This window comes from Ochotona curzoniae, unplaced genomic scaffold, assembly GCF_017591425.1.
Source record: "Ochotona curzoniae isolate NIBS_2020 unplaced genomic scaffold, NIBS_Ocur_1.0 contig_3622, whole genome shotgun sequence".
In the NCBI taxonomy this organism is placed as follows: domain Eukaryota; kingdom Metazoa; phylum Chordata; class Mammalia; order Lagomorpha; family Ochotonidae; genus Ochotona; species Ochotona curzoniae.
This window is the reverse complement of record NW_024465926.1, coordinates 28,286,675-28,300,871: the sequence shown is the minus strand read 5'-3', so window position 1 is coordinate 28,300,871 and position 14,197 is coordinate 28,286,675. Positions and strand designations below refer to the sequence as shown.

At 51.9% G+C, this 14,197-nt stretch overlaps 1 protein-coding gene across 4 annotated transcripts in view; it reads right to left on the bottom strand.

The window, feature by feature from the left end:
- The window catches only part of ABCC12 (ATP binding cassette subfamily C member 12), a 63,098-nt gene that overhangs the window by 22,466 nt on the left and 26,435 nt on the right, over positions 1-14,197 (bottom strand). For 2 of the 4 annotated variants that reach the window (XM_040982139.1, XM_040982140.1), the window contains 8 exons: positions 13,441-13,644; positions 10,707-10,841; positions 10,425-10,503; positions 10,270-10,341; positions 4,571-4,660; positions 3,462-3,565; positions 1,527-1,724; positions 641-867 (listed from right to left, as the gene is read on the bottom strand). In XM_040982139.1, coding sequence (XP_040838073.1) covers positions 641-867; positions 1,527-1,724; positions 3,462-3,565; positions 4,571-4,660; positions 10,270-10,341; positions 10,425-10,503; positions 10,707-10,841; positions 13,441-13,644 — 1,109 coding nt within the window. Of the gene's footprint in view, positions 1-640; positions 868-1,526; positions 1,725-3,461; positions 3,566-4,570; positions 4,661-10,269; positions 10,384-10,424; positions 10,504-10,706; positions 10,842-13,440; positions 13,645-14,197 lie in introns of those variants that run through there. The other 2 variants (XM_040982138.1, XM_040982142.1) reach the window with 2 other exon arrangements.

Sequence of the window (14,197 nt, the reverse complement as noted above, 5' to 3'; positions counted from 1 at the left end):
GACACCTCGGACACAGGTGAGGCAAGTGTGTTGGCCATGGCCACTTTGGACATGAGCAAATGGAGGCTTCCAGCACTTCCCCAACTTCCTTCAAGGTCTCCTGGCTAGTTTTGAGGCTCAGGAGCAAATTTTTGCCCTTACCCAATAACCACTGTACCATCTGCTTAGAATCCCAGTTCACTCCAGCAAATGGGGGATCTGGACCCCCTGGGAGGCTGGAGTCCTTCTCTTCCCCTACCTTCCCGGCCCTGCAGGCCTGGGTCTCTAACCACGGCCTGGGACAGCTCCAGGACTTTATCACCAGGCTCAGAGTCCCCAAGGATGGGTCTCCTCTCTTCTCCAGCAGCAGGAGTGGGGACATCAGCAGACAGATAGCGGTTACTAGTCTCCTGGCCACCTCCTAATACTATCCACCTGCCTGAAACCAGATGTGGGCTAGATATATGTGAAACACTTTACAAAGCAGCTAACATTTAGCAAGTGCGGGAGACCAGTTTGTTGTACTGTCAATCAAATCAGCAAGAACGCAGCATCTCCTGACATGCCATCATTGTCCATCATTGCACATGGGTGTGTATGTGTATGTGTGTGTGTATGTGTGTGTACAGCTTTCTCCTCTTGAAGTGGCACCAGGACCTACCGTAACAGTATGAGGAAGCCCACAGCCAGACCCGCCACCACCAGCAGGATAGCAGGGAACACAGCCGCCAATATCACGAGAATGAACACCACCATAAAGAACTGCTGCAGGAAGTTCTCAGCATGAAATGGCAGCCTCACATCCAGCTCGTCCATGTCTTTGGAAAAGCGGTTCATCAGCCTGCCGGTGGGAGTCGTGTCGAAGAAACTCATTGGGCTCTTTAAGATCTGTAGACACAAGCAAACAGCCAGGCAGGGTCAAGGTTGGTGCTTGGCAGACTGCAGGCTGCTCTGCTGGAGCTGCAGCTGTAAGAGTGGGACCTGACCTTGTGTCCTGGGCACAGTGGGGCTGCCCTCTGCTTCTGTAGTCATCATGAGGGACAGTGAAAATGGGGGCAGGGGGAACTGGACTGGGCACAGAGACGCAGAGAGACCCTCGAGAAATCTCAGGTACAGCCAAGTATGGGAGAGGTGGTGCCTTTAGAGATGAGGGACATTGTGCCCCAGGGAACTAAAATGCCAAGATGCCCTTGGTCCTCTATCCCCAAAATGAAAATACCTCCCATATTCTCTGACCAGGGCCATCACCGCCAGTGGCTGCCACCTGTGGCAGCAGTGTGATAAGGTAGGCGACAGAAATACTTTTTAGCTATCTGAGTTTCCTGGAGCAGGAAATGCTCCTGAGCCTGCATGTTTGCCTACTGCAGCTCTGGTACCCCTAACAGCTGCCTGAAATTTGTTTTCCTGGGTGCTAACTGGATATTGGAAAGTCTCTCCCGGGAAGAGACTAGAAGCTCCCAGAAGGCTTCGCCTGTGCCCAAGGCTCAGCACAGACAGTGCCTGGCACATCAAATCACTGGTGTGCCTTGGGGCCCTGGTGGTGGCACCTTATCGAACACTCTGTCATGCAGCGAGGAGGATGCCATCAGCGTGGTCTTGGTGAAGGTGAAGCCTTTGGCGATGCCGAAGAACAACACAGACCCCATGCTGGCTGCGTACACCCACTGGTACAAGCGCTGCCCCGTGTCTGCCAGGACCTCACCCACATCACACACTGTCTTGTTGCCCTGTGGCCCGCAAGTAACCTTGGGAGAAAATACAAGAGAAGCACCAAGCGTGAGTAGACTCTAGAGAGAACAGGGATTATCCAGAGAACCTTCCCAGAGAGAAGAAACTCAAACTAAGAGGTGGGTAATGGTACAGAAGTAATTGGGTGAGCAAAATCAAGCCAGTTCCCCTTTGGGGCTATGCATGATTCTTCTCCATGGGCAGTTGTGAGTTCAAGGGGCATCTGGCATGAGCTCACAGTCACTGTGAAAACAAAGCAGCTGAACAAGGTGACATGCAGGCAGCCACCCAGCAACTTCCTGTACCTTACAAGACCAGAAGAAAGGCTGGGCCAGGCAGATCCAGAAGCAAGTGGGGCGCCTGGAATCCAACCCCAACAGGACAGTGCCCAGGAACCACCCTGCACTCACCATGCCTCCTGCCAGCTGTCAGCTGTCATCAAGCCTTAGCTCAGGGAAACCCAGGGGGCTCTCTGGGAGGGCACAGCCACACAGCCCTGGATGCGCGGCCCCCATGGGAGGCTCCAGCCACAATCCCATCCAACCCAGTCCAGGGGGCACACCCATTTTGCCAGCATCTCTGAGCACAGGCCACTTTCTTCTCCCTACCCTGAGAAACTACCAAGTTCCTGTGTCTCCTGAACGTGTGCTGGGAGACTGTTTGGGGGAGAGGAAATCACGCTTCCAAAATGCCTTTTTGCTGAGGGCAGTAATAGCAGAAGTGTAAATCAGAGGTGGCTGATTGATGAACTGTTGAAAAAACAAGTGAAAGAATCCCCGGGGGAGTCCCTGATCACAGGCCTGGCTGAAGGTCTTTTGTTCCTTCTGCTCCTGCATCCAGGGACAAGGGACGAACACTTGGCCTGCCACTGCTGCTTCACACCCAGTAGCCTGCTGTAGAGAAGCCCCAAGCTCAGGAGTGGCCTTCGCCACAATCTAAACCAGCTCCCCAAAAGGAAGTCCTCGTCCTGGGCATGTTGGATCAAGAAGAAGCTATGGATCCTGGAGCTGCTGCCACCATGCTGTCCATTGTTGGCCTCCGCCTGGGGTGTGGCCTCAGAATGCTGGTGTCCAATAGCCTGTCTCCTGCTCAAGCCCCACCCTTCCTGATTCTGGTGGTCATAGCAACAGAATTAAACAAAAATGTAGCCAGCCACCACCAAGCATGGGCGGACACCACCCACAGCACTGCTGAGGCTCTGAAACCATTGGCCAAAAGCTGAGAAAGCTCCAGGGAAAAAGGACTTCAAGCCCTTCCCCAGAGGAGCTCAGCCAGCAGGAAAGGGCTCCTGGTGGCCTGTCACACTTATGGGAACTGAGTGTGACTCTGGCACATCCCAATCCCACAGAGGCAACTTCATGGGACAGAGCCCTATGCAACTGTCTGGCGCTGATGGTGTCAAGGACAGAATGCCAGTTCTTCAATGGCAGGAAAGAAAAAGAAACCTATGTGAGGTTTCCCTGACCTGAGACCCAGGCTACAACACTGACCTGGTCTGTCCTGACCCCACAGACATGCTGCTTTTGGCACACTTTTTCAGCCATCCCTTTGATATCTGCAGGTGGCACACGGGAATCCCAATGCACTGTTTGTCTTGAGAAACTGAAGGGGATGTTAAGAATTGGAACTGGACAGTTTAAGCACCTGCCCCAGATGCCACCTGCAAGGGCAGAGGTTCCCAAGTGATTTCAGTGAGTGACTTCTGTGCTCCAAGACACAAGTTCAGTGCTTTTCACTGCCGAGAACAAACTCACCTGTGAGCCCTTGTCCAGCCAGAGACCCAACCACCAGTTACTGAAGGTGCAGCTGCCAATCATGAGGAGGAAGAGGGAGACTGCGAAGAGAGAGAGGAGGTATCCTGCAAAGAGGGGAGCCAGGCGGGGTTACTAACGCCAGCAGGGGCAGACGTGGCCTGGCCTCCCTCAGGACTCAACCCCACGGGAAACCCGACACCCACGGGAAACTCAACACCCACGGGGGGGGGGGGGGGGGGGCCTTGAACCTGGGGAACCACCTTCTAGGCTAATAGAGCACTGTGAGAACAACTCACTGTTCCATCTATTTGGAAAATGTGCCCAAACTATCATCCTATGGTAACCACCAGCATGCATTTTAATAAGAACTCAGTACTCTAAAACCAAATCAATGGGGGCCAGTGTTACGGTGTGGCGAGTTAAGCTGCCACCTCAATTCCAGCATCCCATATGGGTGCCCATTCTAGTTCCAGCCACTCCATTTTTGATCCAGCTCCTTGCTAATGTGCCTGGGAAGGCAATGGAAGATGGTCTGAGTCCTTGCGGCCCTGTGGAAGACTGGAACCAGCCCAGTCTCAGCTCTTATGACTACCCAGGGAGAGAACCAGAGGATGGAAAATCAGTGTCTCTCCTTCTCTGTGTCACTCAGCCTTTCAAATAAATAGATCTTACAAAAAAACAAACCAAGATGATGGGGAAATTAAGCATTTTATCAAAAAATAGGCCAGGAATATATCAAAATGATGGAGGACAGACTAGGAACGAAGCTGCAGGTCTGCCTTGCGCACCGACAGTGCCTCTAATGTGGATGGCAGGCCATAAGCAAACTGCCATCGTAGGCAATGGAGAGAGTGTGAGGGTTTGAAGAGCCATTGCCAATGCATGCTACTGCCCACCTGGCTCCCAGAAGATAGGGGCTGCCAGCTTCAATATAGATAAAGGATGATTCCATTTAAAAAGTCCTATTATCAGACTTCAGTTTTTAAAGGGAGAAAAAGAAAAGCCTTGATAAACAGCCCCAGCGGTTGTAACTGCGGAGGAAAATCATAAACTTGTGAACCCAGCAATTTAAAAAGGGATCATGGCTCCGTGTAAATGAGATCAAGAACCTCCAGAAGCCTTAATGTATGTGTGGTACGTTCTCCAGGTCACCGTGCCTTCCTGGGACGATTCGGTCTGGACCAGCTGATGTGCAGGAACTGCAGAGACAAACACAGGTCTCAGATGGTCACTGCCAGCTGGGTTCCTGGCAAGACTGGCAGGCCCTCCACACCCCTATCCCCAGAGGGCTCGCAGGGCCCATCCTCCCCCATGCTCCACTCATTCAGGTTTCCGGCACACCTGTGCTCACTGCTCTATAGCTGAGCTCTGGAAGGTAGGCTTCTGGTCTAAACTGAATGCCTGCTATGTGCTCAGCCCTGTGGATACTCCCTCTGTTGTCTTGATCCATTTCTCTTCAAAGCAGGGGATGTGAGCACTGGCTCTGCAGTGTCCACAGTGAATGAAAACAGCCACAGATTGAAAACCTTTGGGAATGGGCTGCCACTGCAGTGAAGTGGGTGAAACTGCTGCTAGCAATGCCAGCATCCCGTGTAAACCCTGGTTTTGAGTCCTGGCTGCTCTACTTCTAGTTAAGTTCCTTGCTAATACTCCTGGAAATCAGCAGAAAAATAGGACCCATTCATGGTTCCTGTCACCCACATGCAAGCCCTGGATGAGATTAAGCTCCTGAATTGGGCTTAGTCAAGCCATAGCCATCCATTGTTGCTGTTTGGAGCGATGAAGAGTCTCTCTGTCTCTCTCTCTCTCTCTCTCTCTCTCTCTCTCTCTCTCTCTCTCTCTCTCAAAGATTATTTTTATTGGAAAGGCAGATATACAAAGAGGAGGAAAGACAGAGAGGAAGCTCTTCTGTCCAATGATTCACTCCCCAAGTGACCATAACAGCCAGAGCTATGCCGATTCAAAGCTAGGAGTCAGGAACTTCTCCCAGGTCTCCCATGTGGGTGCAGGGCCCCAAGGCTTTGAGCCATCCTTGACTGCTTTCCTAGGCCACAGACAGGGTCCTGGATGGGAAGTGGAGCTGCCAGGATTAGAACTGGGTTCCAAAAGATTCCATTCAGCCATAAAAAAGACTAAATTCTTATTTGCAACAAAATAGATGAAACTGGATATAAATAAGTAAAATAAGGCAAATGCAGAAAAAGAATCGGAATCTTTTGGCATCTATTAGATTTCACTATTAATAAAATCAGAGGAAACACATGAAATCTAGAATCAAACAGAATTGAATATCTTCATTTTTATTTCCTGTGTCTTTTCTTTTCTTTCATTTACTTTATGTGTGTGAATATTAAATTATATAACAATGAAAATACTCATTCTGATTTGGTTACAGATCTTAAAAAAAAAAAAAAAAAAAAAAAAAAAAGAACTGGGTTCCATATGGGATCCTGGCGCATTCAAGGCGAGGACTTTAGCCGCTAGGCCACTGCACTGGGCCCTCTCTCTCTCTCTTTTTCTCTCTCCTTCCTCCCTCCTTCAAGTGAATATATAAATGAACTCTTTAAAAGAGGATGTAGGGAGTAGAAAAAGGAAGACAACTGGAGGCAAGTCATCCACTGTGGACAACCAGAGCTCAACTCCATGCCTAGGTAGACAAACAATACGACAAGAACATGAGGATTTTGCACATCGCTGGCCACTGGGTGAGGCTGTTATCTGTGAGGGCCCAATTCCCAGCACTTCCAGCCGGAGTTACACAGGCAGCTCTCGGGGAGAACAAGTAGGTTGTCATAGTGGTTGGCAGTGGGGCTAGATGCCCAGCTGGAGTAGCAAGCATACCCACATGTTTCCTACACCTTGAACATGAAAGAGCCTTTTCTGCCTTCTCAAGCTCACCCCCAGCAGAACTCCTTACATCAGAATGCAGTCCCCACTGCTATGCGTAAGAGCCAAGGCTGGGAGCTGTCCAGACAAGGCTGGGAGCCGTGCAGACAAGGCTGGGTTGTAGTATCCTTTGGCATGTGTGTGGGGCAGGCCTGGGGTATGGCCAGGCTGGAACAGTCCACAGGATCTACAGGCAGGTGAGAGCCAGGATAGGTTGCAGGACAGACTAAGTTCAGCTACAACACTTGCCAGTTCACATTATGGCCAGAACTCTGGGGCAGGCTGGGTGGAACCAGGCTGTAGCATCCACCAGCAAATGTTGAGGCAAGGTGAGCCATGTCTGACTAGGGTTACAACAGGCACCGACAAACACAAGACCCCAGGCCAGAGGAGTCTGATATGAGGGTTGCAGGGGCTCCCCTGTTGGACTGCTGCTCCCATTGGTGAGCTGAGACTGGGGTGAATCAGGCTGGGCATGGTTATAATATCCATTGGCCTGCATATGAGTTGGGTTTGTGGGAGAGCCGAGCTGGACACCACATTCACAGGCACAAGCAAGAGCCAGAATAAGTGCTGGCTGGTTGGGCTTTGCCACAGCATCTGCTGACAAGTGCTGGGATTGGTTACAAGTCATATCACCTAAAAAATAAGATCTGGGACTTGGAGTGGGCTTATTGGGGAAACTGCGGGCACCCCCTCTAGATTGTAGCTCCCTCCTGTGAGCAGGAGAACCAGGGCTACAAACAGGCTGGACAAAACAGAAGCACTCACCAGCATACATGTGGGTTGGACATTGGGGTCAGTCAGGCTGAGCTAGGCTGCAGCACCCATGGGTGTACACAAGAACCAGATGGGATGCGAAATGGTCCAGACCAGTCTGCTATACATACAAGGGTATGTTCCTACTGCACAGGAACTGGGGCTGGTGGCAGACCTGGTGCAGTTATTGGGGATCTCTCCAACTAGGCTATAGTTCCCACTGATGTGCATAAGGGTCAAGTATGTGGTGGGCAGGTTTAGGCTGGGCTGCAGCACCCATTGGTTGGTGTATGAGATGAGGCTGGGAACAGAACTATCAGGTGACTGCAACTATCAGTATATATGTAGGCTGATACAGGTGATGAACTGAGCCAGACCCTGCACTGGCAGGCAGAGACAAGACTCAGGTCTGAAGTCACCTAGGTTGAACCACGGAACTCAAATTCTGGCCACACAGAAAAACACAGGATCTGTGGTCTGATCATGAAGTGCATGTATTGGGACTGGGCTTCCCCAATTGCTGATGCCTGTGAAATGGACAGCATGTCCAGATGTACATGGGCGCATCGCATCCAGCTCATTGAGAACTGCAGAGGACATTAGGTACTATGTCAGAGGATGGGGGGGCAGAACAGATTGGATAACTCTCCTGGCCAAGCTTTGACAGCAAGTATCTGGGCAAATGGACACACTAAGGTGGACTATGTCAATCAATGTTTCTTGAAAATATTTCCTCAGCCTTCCCCAGAACTATCAAAACCACTTAAGTACCCGTGAAACATGCTCCACACTGGGGATCCTAGGTTGATGTTAAGTGTCTGTCCCCCATCCCTGGGTACCAATGTAGTTTCGCTGCTGGGAGTGACCCCAGCCCTTCCTTCCCTGCTCTCCCCCCAGACACAGGAGGAAAAAATAAATTGGAAGCATTTGTCTTACTCCCTTCCCTGCAAGCCTTGATTATCCCTACCCTGATCAGTGGTCCACATGGGCATACACCCTTCTCAACTATATAGATACTTTTAAAAAGAAAAAGGATATGTAGGAAACACACACACACCCTTCCAGGTCAACTGCTGCACGAGCTCCTGGTGCCATCCATGTGGTAACCCCATGTCCTCCCCTGCACTGCCCCAGGAGAAGGCCCAGACCTGCCACATTGTCATGAAAACAGCATTTCAGAGATATAGCAGTGCTATCTGAAACAGCTCCAGGCAGGTAGGGTTGAACGCATGTCTTCTGCCCCTCTCTTCCACCAAGAGGCATGAAAAATGTCATTCCAATGCAGACACACAAACCAAGCTTGGCCTTATAAACTGAGTTAAAGAGAGCTGGACCAAGGCCTTTTGCACCCTGCCGCAATGAGGAACGCATTTGTACCTCAAAGGGGCCAGCTGCCTTGAGAACTCAGAGGTTCCCTGCCCAGGAACCTGGCGCTCCTTTGAGAAATGCTCAGCCTGACATCTGCTCATTGTGTCTCCCACCAGGACTGGAAAACCAGGGCAAGGCCTCAGTGTGTGGGCAGAGCCTAATAAAGGACACCCTGCAGAGCCCAGGGCACTGGACAAACCCCATGGCCGGCACACTGGAACTCCCCTTGCCACCCTCTGCTGGCACCCTGGTACAGGCGAGGTGGGCAGTGCTGCCTATTACTGGTTTCCAGGTATCTTCTCTCCTGCAGCTGTCAGTGGCCAGAATCACCCAGATGTTTATCCTCCAGCAGTAGGTCTTTCTCCAGAGCCAAGTGCACAGTGCCTTCTTCCTCTCCAGAGGAGCATGAGTGGTAAGAACACAGGGAGCTGTGCTGACTGCCCACAAGACCCCCATGCCCCTTTTCCCCTAAAGGATACAGCACATCACTTCCCTGACAAGCACTCACACCATCGCTGTCTTTCTCAAGGCACCTGTATTTGTCATAAGCCCATCGAGGGTGGCTAAGCTCAAGGCAGCAAGGACACACCTGAGTTTTAAATTCACATTCTAGCGTCTTTGAAATTAGGATGTGCCCTCCATCTGAGAAACGTTCAATTGCAAGTGATTTTTCTCTTTCCTAAGCGGCACATAAAATGATCAGGTCTTATAAAACAGGAAGCATCTTCTATTTGATGAAATGGATTAAGTTGTTTGAATTTTTTTTTTTTTAACCACACATCACTGAGGAACAGACTCCAGCATGGAAAATCACCTGCTACAGGCACTTTGAGGACTGCTGAGCCCTGCTCCCTCAGGGTCAGGCTAAGAGCCCAGAATGAGAGACAGTGAACTTTAGGGCAGGGATGAGGGGCAGCAGTGCCTAAGAAGTGCAAGAGGCAGCTCACCTGCCAGGCCCTAGCCAATTTCCCTGCTCCTCTGGCTTCCCAGAGTGCCCTCAAGCTCCCAGCCTCAAACCCTCTGCCTTCTCCACCTTCTCCCACAATGTCCCCAGCAAACCTCTTACACATCCCTGAAGGCCTCATCCAAAGAGCGCCCCCTCAGTGAAGCCCTCCCTGATTTGCTTGTCACTCCCGCTCAAGACCCCATCCACAACTCCTGCTACAGTGTCTCATTTGGCTGTGACCCCCTCCGGACTGTGAGATCCCACAAAGGTGGACATTCTGTCTCTCCACGCAGCCTCACATAACACTTGGCACCCAGTACTATGTTTGGAATGACCTCATCCCACCTCGATCCCATCACTGACCCAGGTCCTTTTCCATGCTCCCCTGCAGGGTAGGACACAGGCCTTGGGCTGGCTTCTGCCTCTGAGGAAGCCCTGGCATTGCGTGATCTCTCCAACTGGTACAGTGACTATGGGGGCATAGTTACTAGCTTAGTCACTGTAAGAGAGCATGGATGGAAGCTGGTATGACGACGTAACAGGCTAATCCTCCACCTTCAGTGCTGGCATCCATTACAAGCACCAGTTCATGTTCTGATTGCTACACTTCCAAATCTGTTCCTTGTTCATGGCCTAGGAAAGCAATGAGCATGGCCCAAGTCCTTGAGTCCCTGCACTCACATGGGAGACCCAGAAGAAGCTCCTGGCTCCTGGCTTCGGACCAGCTCAGCTCATTGAGGCCATCTAAGGAGTGACCCACCAGATGGAAGCTTTCTCTCTCTCTCTCTCTCTCTCTCTCTGTAAATCTGCCTTTCAAAAATAAATGTGTATATCATGGATGCTAGATACCTTTGACATCTCCAAATTCCAAGGTTGTTTCAGATTCTTTTGTTTCCTCTTTCTCATCTCCTGGAGCCAAAGCTAGGGTAAGAAATAAAGAGAGCTCTGGGTCCACGCAGATGCCTAGGGCAGCAGGAGAGCCGGGGCTTGAGCTCTGCGTGTACCAGCATCCTCACTGCTCCTCTGCGACTGGCTCTCCTTAAGGACTTCCACCATGGCCGCGTTGTAAATGTGCTCGGGGTCCTGGAGACAGAACGACATTCCTTCTGAGAGCTGAATGACAGCACCTCTCCCGTCCAGATATCAGGAGGGACAGAGCACCATCCACAGTCCCTGCCACACCTGCACACGCACACTCACGCACACACACACTCACACACACACACACACACACACACACACACACACACACACACACACACACCACGCAGGCGCACCAGTGCTACCTTAAATTGCAAGCCTCGGAGGTTGTGGATCAGCTTGGCATAGCGTCCCCGCTCCTCCATTAACTTCTTGTGAGTGCCCTTCTCACAAATCTCTCCATCTTCCAACAGAATGACTTCATCACAAGACTCCAAGAACTGCAGAAGTAGAGGGGTGATTCGCAGCGTGCTCTACCTTGGGGAGAGACAGGCATCCCTGGCTCACCAGCCAAGGGGAATCTCACCACCATCATGCAAGGGTCGGGTGATTCTTAGCTGCCTGTGCTCTGTGGCATAGTTAGGAGTCTTCACCCACCAGCCTTCATCCTTCCCCACTGACTGTGACCAGCAATAATAAGTATATAAAATAAAATAAATCTCGGTGCCAGCACAATGGCCTAACTGGCTAATCTTCTACCTCCAAGCGCCAGGATCCCATATGGGCATCTGTTTATGTCCTGGCTACTCCACTTTCCATCTCACTCCCTATTTGTGGCCTGGAAAAGCAGTGGAGGATGGCCCAAAGCCTTTGGGTCCTGCACGTGTACAGGAGATCCAGAGGAACCTCCTGGCTTCAGATCTGCTCAGCTTGAGCAGTTGTGGCCATTTGGGGAATGAACCAGCAGATGGAGATCTTTCTCTCTGTCTCTCCCTCTGCCTGTAAATCTGCCTTTCCAACAAAATAATAATAATAAAAATTACATCCAGACATTGCCAACACCCCCCAGGGAGGAGCCCTGATGTGGCACCCACGAGTGTGAACGCCAGGGTTTGACATTCAATGGGAAGCACGTAGCACCCTCCTCTGCTTCAGCTGATGGTGGCAAAAGACACGTGGGGCGTGTATGATGGCCCTTGGCATCACAGGGCCACCTCTGACTGCAGAAGACCCTGATGCAGACCCCAAGGCAAGAACCCACAGCCCCTGGCTTCAGCTATGCCACAGAAAGAGAGCTGCATCTGCCCCTGGCAGCCCGTATTCTACCCGGAGTGCTTCTGCTTTGCTCACTGAAACTCCATTTCCATGTCATTCCTGTGATCAAAGAGTTATGCCAAGAGGGGCTTCCTCATTCACTCTGGAAGGTGACAGAGGAACTGTCCCCTCACTTAGGATCAACCTGTGGGAAAGCAGGAAGCCCCTCCTAGTGGTAGGCAAGCAGCTGGGGCAATATTTTAGATTTTGCTGTGATTTTTCTTTTAAGATGCTATAACCTAAAGAAGCATTTATAAAATGGGCCAGGGGACTTCTCCTATACTGCAGCTCCCATCAAGGTCAGACCAACCTTGAACATCCTTAAAAAGACCAAGAGGGAGCTACAAGGGGTGATTGTGTCCCAGACAGGAGTGCAGGTCTGACAACCTAGACAGCTCCATCCTTGCCACCTCCCTGTCCACTGGTGCAGACAGCCCAAGCAGCAACGGACTGGCTTTTAATGTCCAGTGCAGTCACTTCCTGACAGAGCCTCCTTCCAAAAAAAGAAATTCTCACTCCTGTAAATGGCTTCTTACTTCCTGCAGCATGGTCTGGTCTCTTACCTCCTCCTGGTCCTCTACAACTCCACAGCCCAGCAGGCAACTTTATCAGCAGCTGATATTCCAGATGGGGCAACTGAGGCAGTGCAGGGCCCATGGCAGCCCCACACCCTAAGCTTTGCAGCTCCTGATGAGGTGGAGGTCCCTCTGGCCAGCCAGCCCCGGGTTCACTCAGGTGCAAGTAGGCAGATTTGAATGGCTTTGCTCTCAAACACTGGAATCTGACTCCGGGCTGGGGACCCATGGCCTTCCAAGGGCACTCGGAAGCATCCAGAATAAAAGCAGCAGAGACAAGCCTGAGTCCCCCACTCCCTCCTCCCCATCACACACAATACAATGGACAATAGTGGGCCAGACCCAGAGTCTGGAGCCACCTGGTGGCTGCCTGCCTCTTTCACCAGACAGGAGTGACCTTGGGAAAGGCGACCTGCAGAAGGCTGTGGCCTGGAGCAAAGGTCCCTCTTGCCTGGGTCACACTGCAGGTGGGTGGGTCTCAGCATCCCCAGGTTGTAATGCCCCCTCCATGGGGACTCCCAGAGGGGCAGTTCTGACTCACATGAGTCATGGATGAGACAGGCCCCAAGGATTTCCAGGACCCCTGACAGGAGCTGGAGAGGACATAAGGTCTATCTCCCAGAGGATGGTCACTACAGCCTGGCTGGGTCACAACCATTCCCAGTCACCTCTCCAGAGCTCCAGCCATTTCCTCCACCTTGCCCTAAGGACAGGAGCTCTACGGAGACCCAGCTTCCTGCAGGGTGCAAAACCCTCTCAGAGGAAGCCCAGACAGCACTCAAGTGCAAACTGCAGGAGTGGGGTGGTAACGCCATCCTCCCATGTAAGGTGCCCCTGGCCTCAGGCCTGCCAGAGCAGGCTGAAAGAAGGGTGGAGTGTGCCTGCTTCTCCTGGTTTCCCATCTTCTCACTCACTGCCAGGTGCCCAGAGCTGAAGGAGGGGTCCCCATCTCTACCACCACGGGCTAGGGTTCATGGATCCTAGTGGAGGAAAGGCCTTGCCCACGCATCCCAAAGGCAGGGCTGGTCAAGGCTGTGCCCAGGACAGGCGGTGCTATACAGAAGCCAGACAACGGGGACAGAGTCATAGATGCCTTCTGTGTCTCCAGCTTCCTCTTGCCCTTTCTGAGCCTCGGATGGAAGAGGCAGCTATAAGCAGGAGACTCTCCATCCTGGCCCTTGGCCTCGTGCACCCTGTGTGTCCCAGTCACCTGCAGCTGGTGGGTCACCAGGACGACCGTCTTCCCCCTGAGTGTCTTCCTGATGCATTCCTGAAATACATGCTTGCCCACGTGCGCATCCACGGCCGACAGGGGGTCGTCCAGCAGATAAAGTTGACGGTTGGAGTAGACGGCACGAGCCAGGCTGATCCTCTGCCTTTGTCCCCCGGAGAGGTTCAGACCTCGCTCCCCAATCTGCAAACAAGGATAAGGATGGTGGTGCTGCAGCTCTCAGGGGACAAAAGCTTCCTGCCACCCTCACAGAATGGACACTGGCAAAGGGAAGGTTCAGCTTCTTCTCCCTCCTCCCTGAAGCCTGGTGGGCCCTGGCAACCATGGCTCTTCCTGATGCTGATTGATGGATGGGCACCTGGCTCTTGAGACTCTACCAACCACCAACACTCCACAGAAAGCCACATCTGGACCATCAGCTCAGAGGGAAGTGTTGGTACACTGGAAGAACAGCGCTGTGATCTGGAGGCAATGGAAGGAGATGGCTAGAAAAGGAGGGACCAGGGGACTTGCTCCTTCCCTATGGAGCACAGATCACTCCACCATTCCCCCCATAATAGACAGCATTGGGCTTTGCCCAGACATGACCCTGGTCTTCATGCTCGTCATCACATCCTTGACACCTGACACCATGCTGGGCCAGATGAGCATAGAAATTTTTTCCTTGAAAGTTTGTAAAGCCTTGGCTGCTTATTTCAAAGGGATTCTATCCAACTGAGCCCAAAGCGCATCTTCC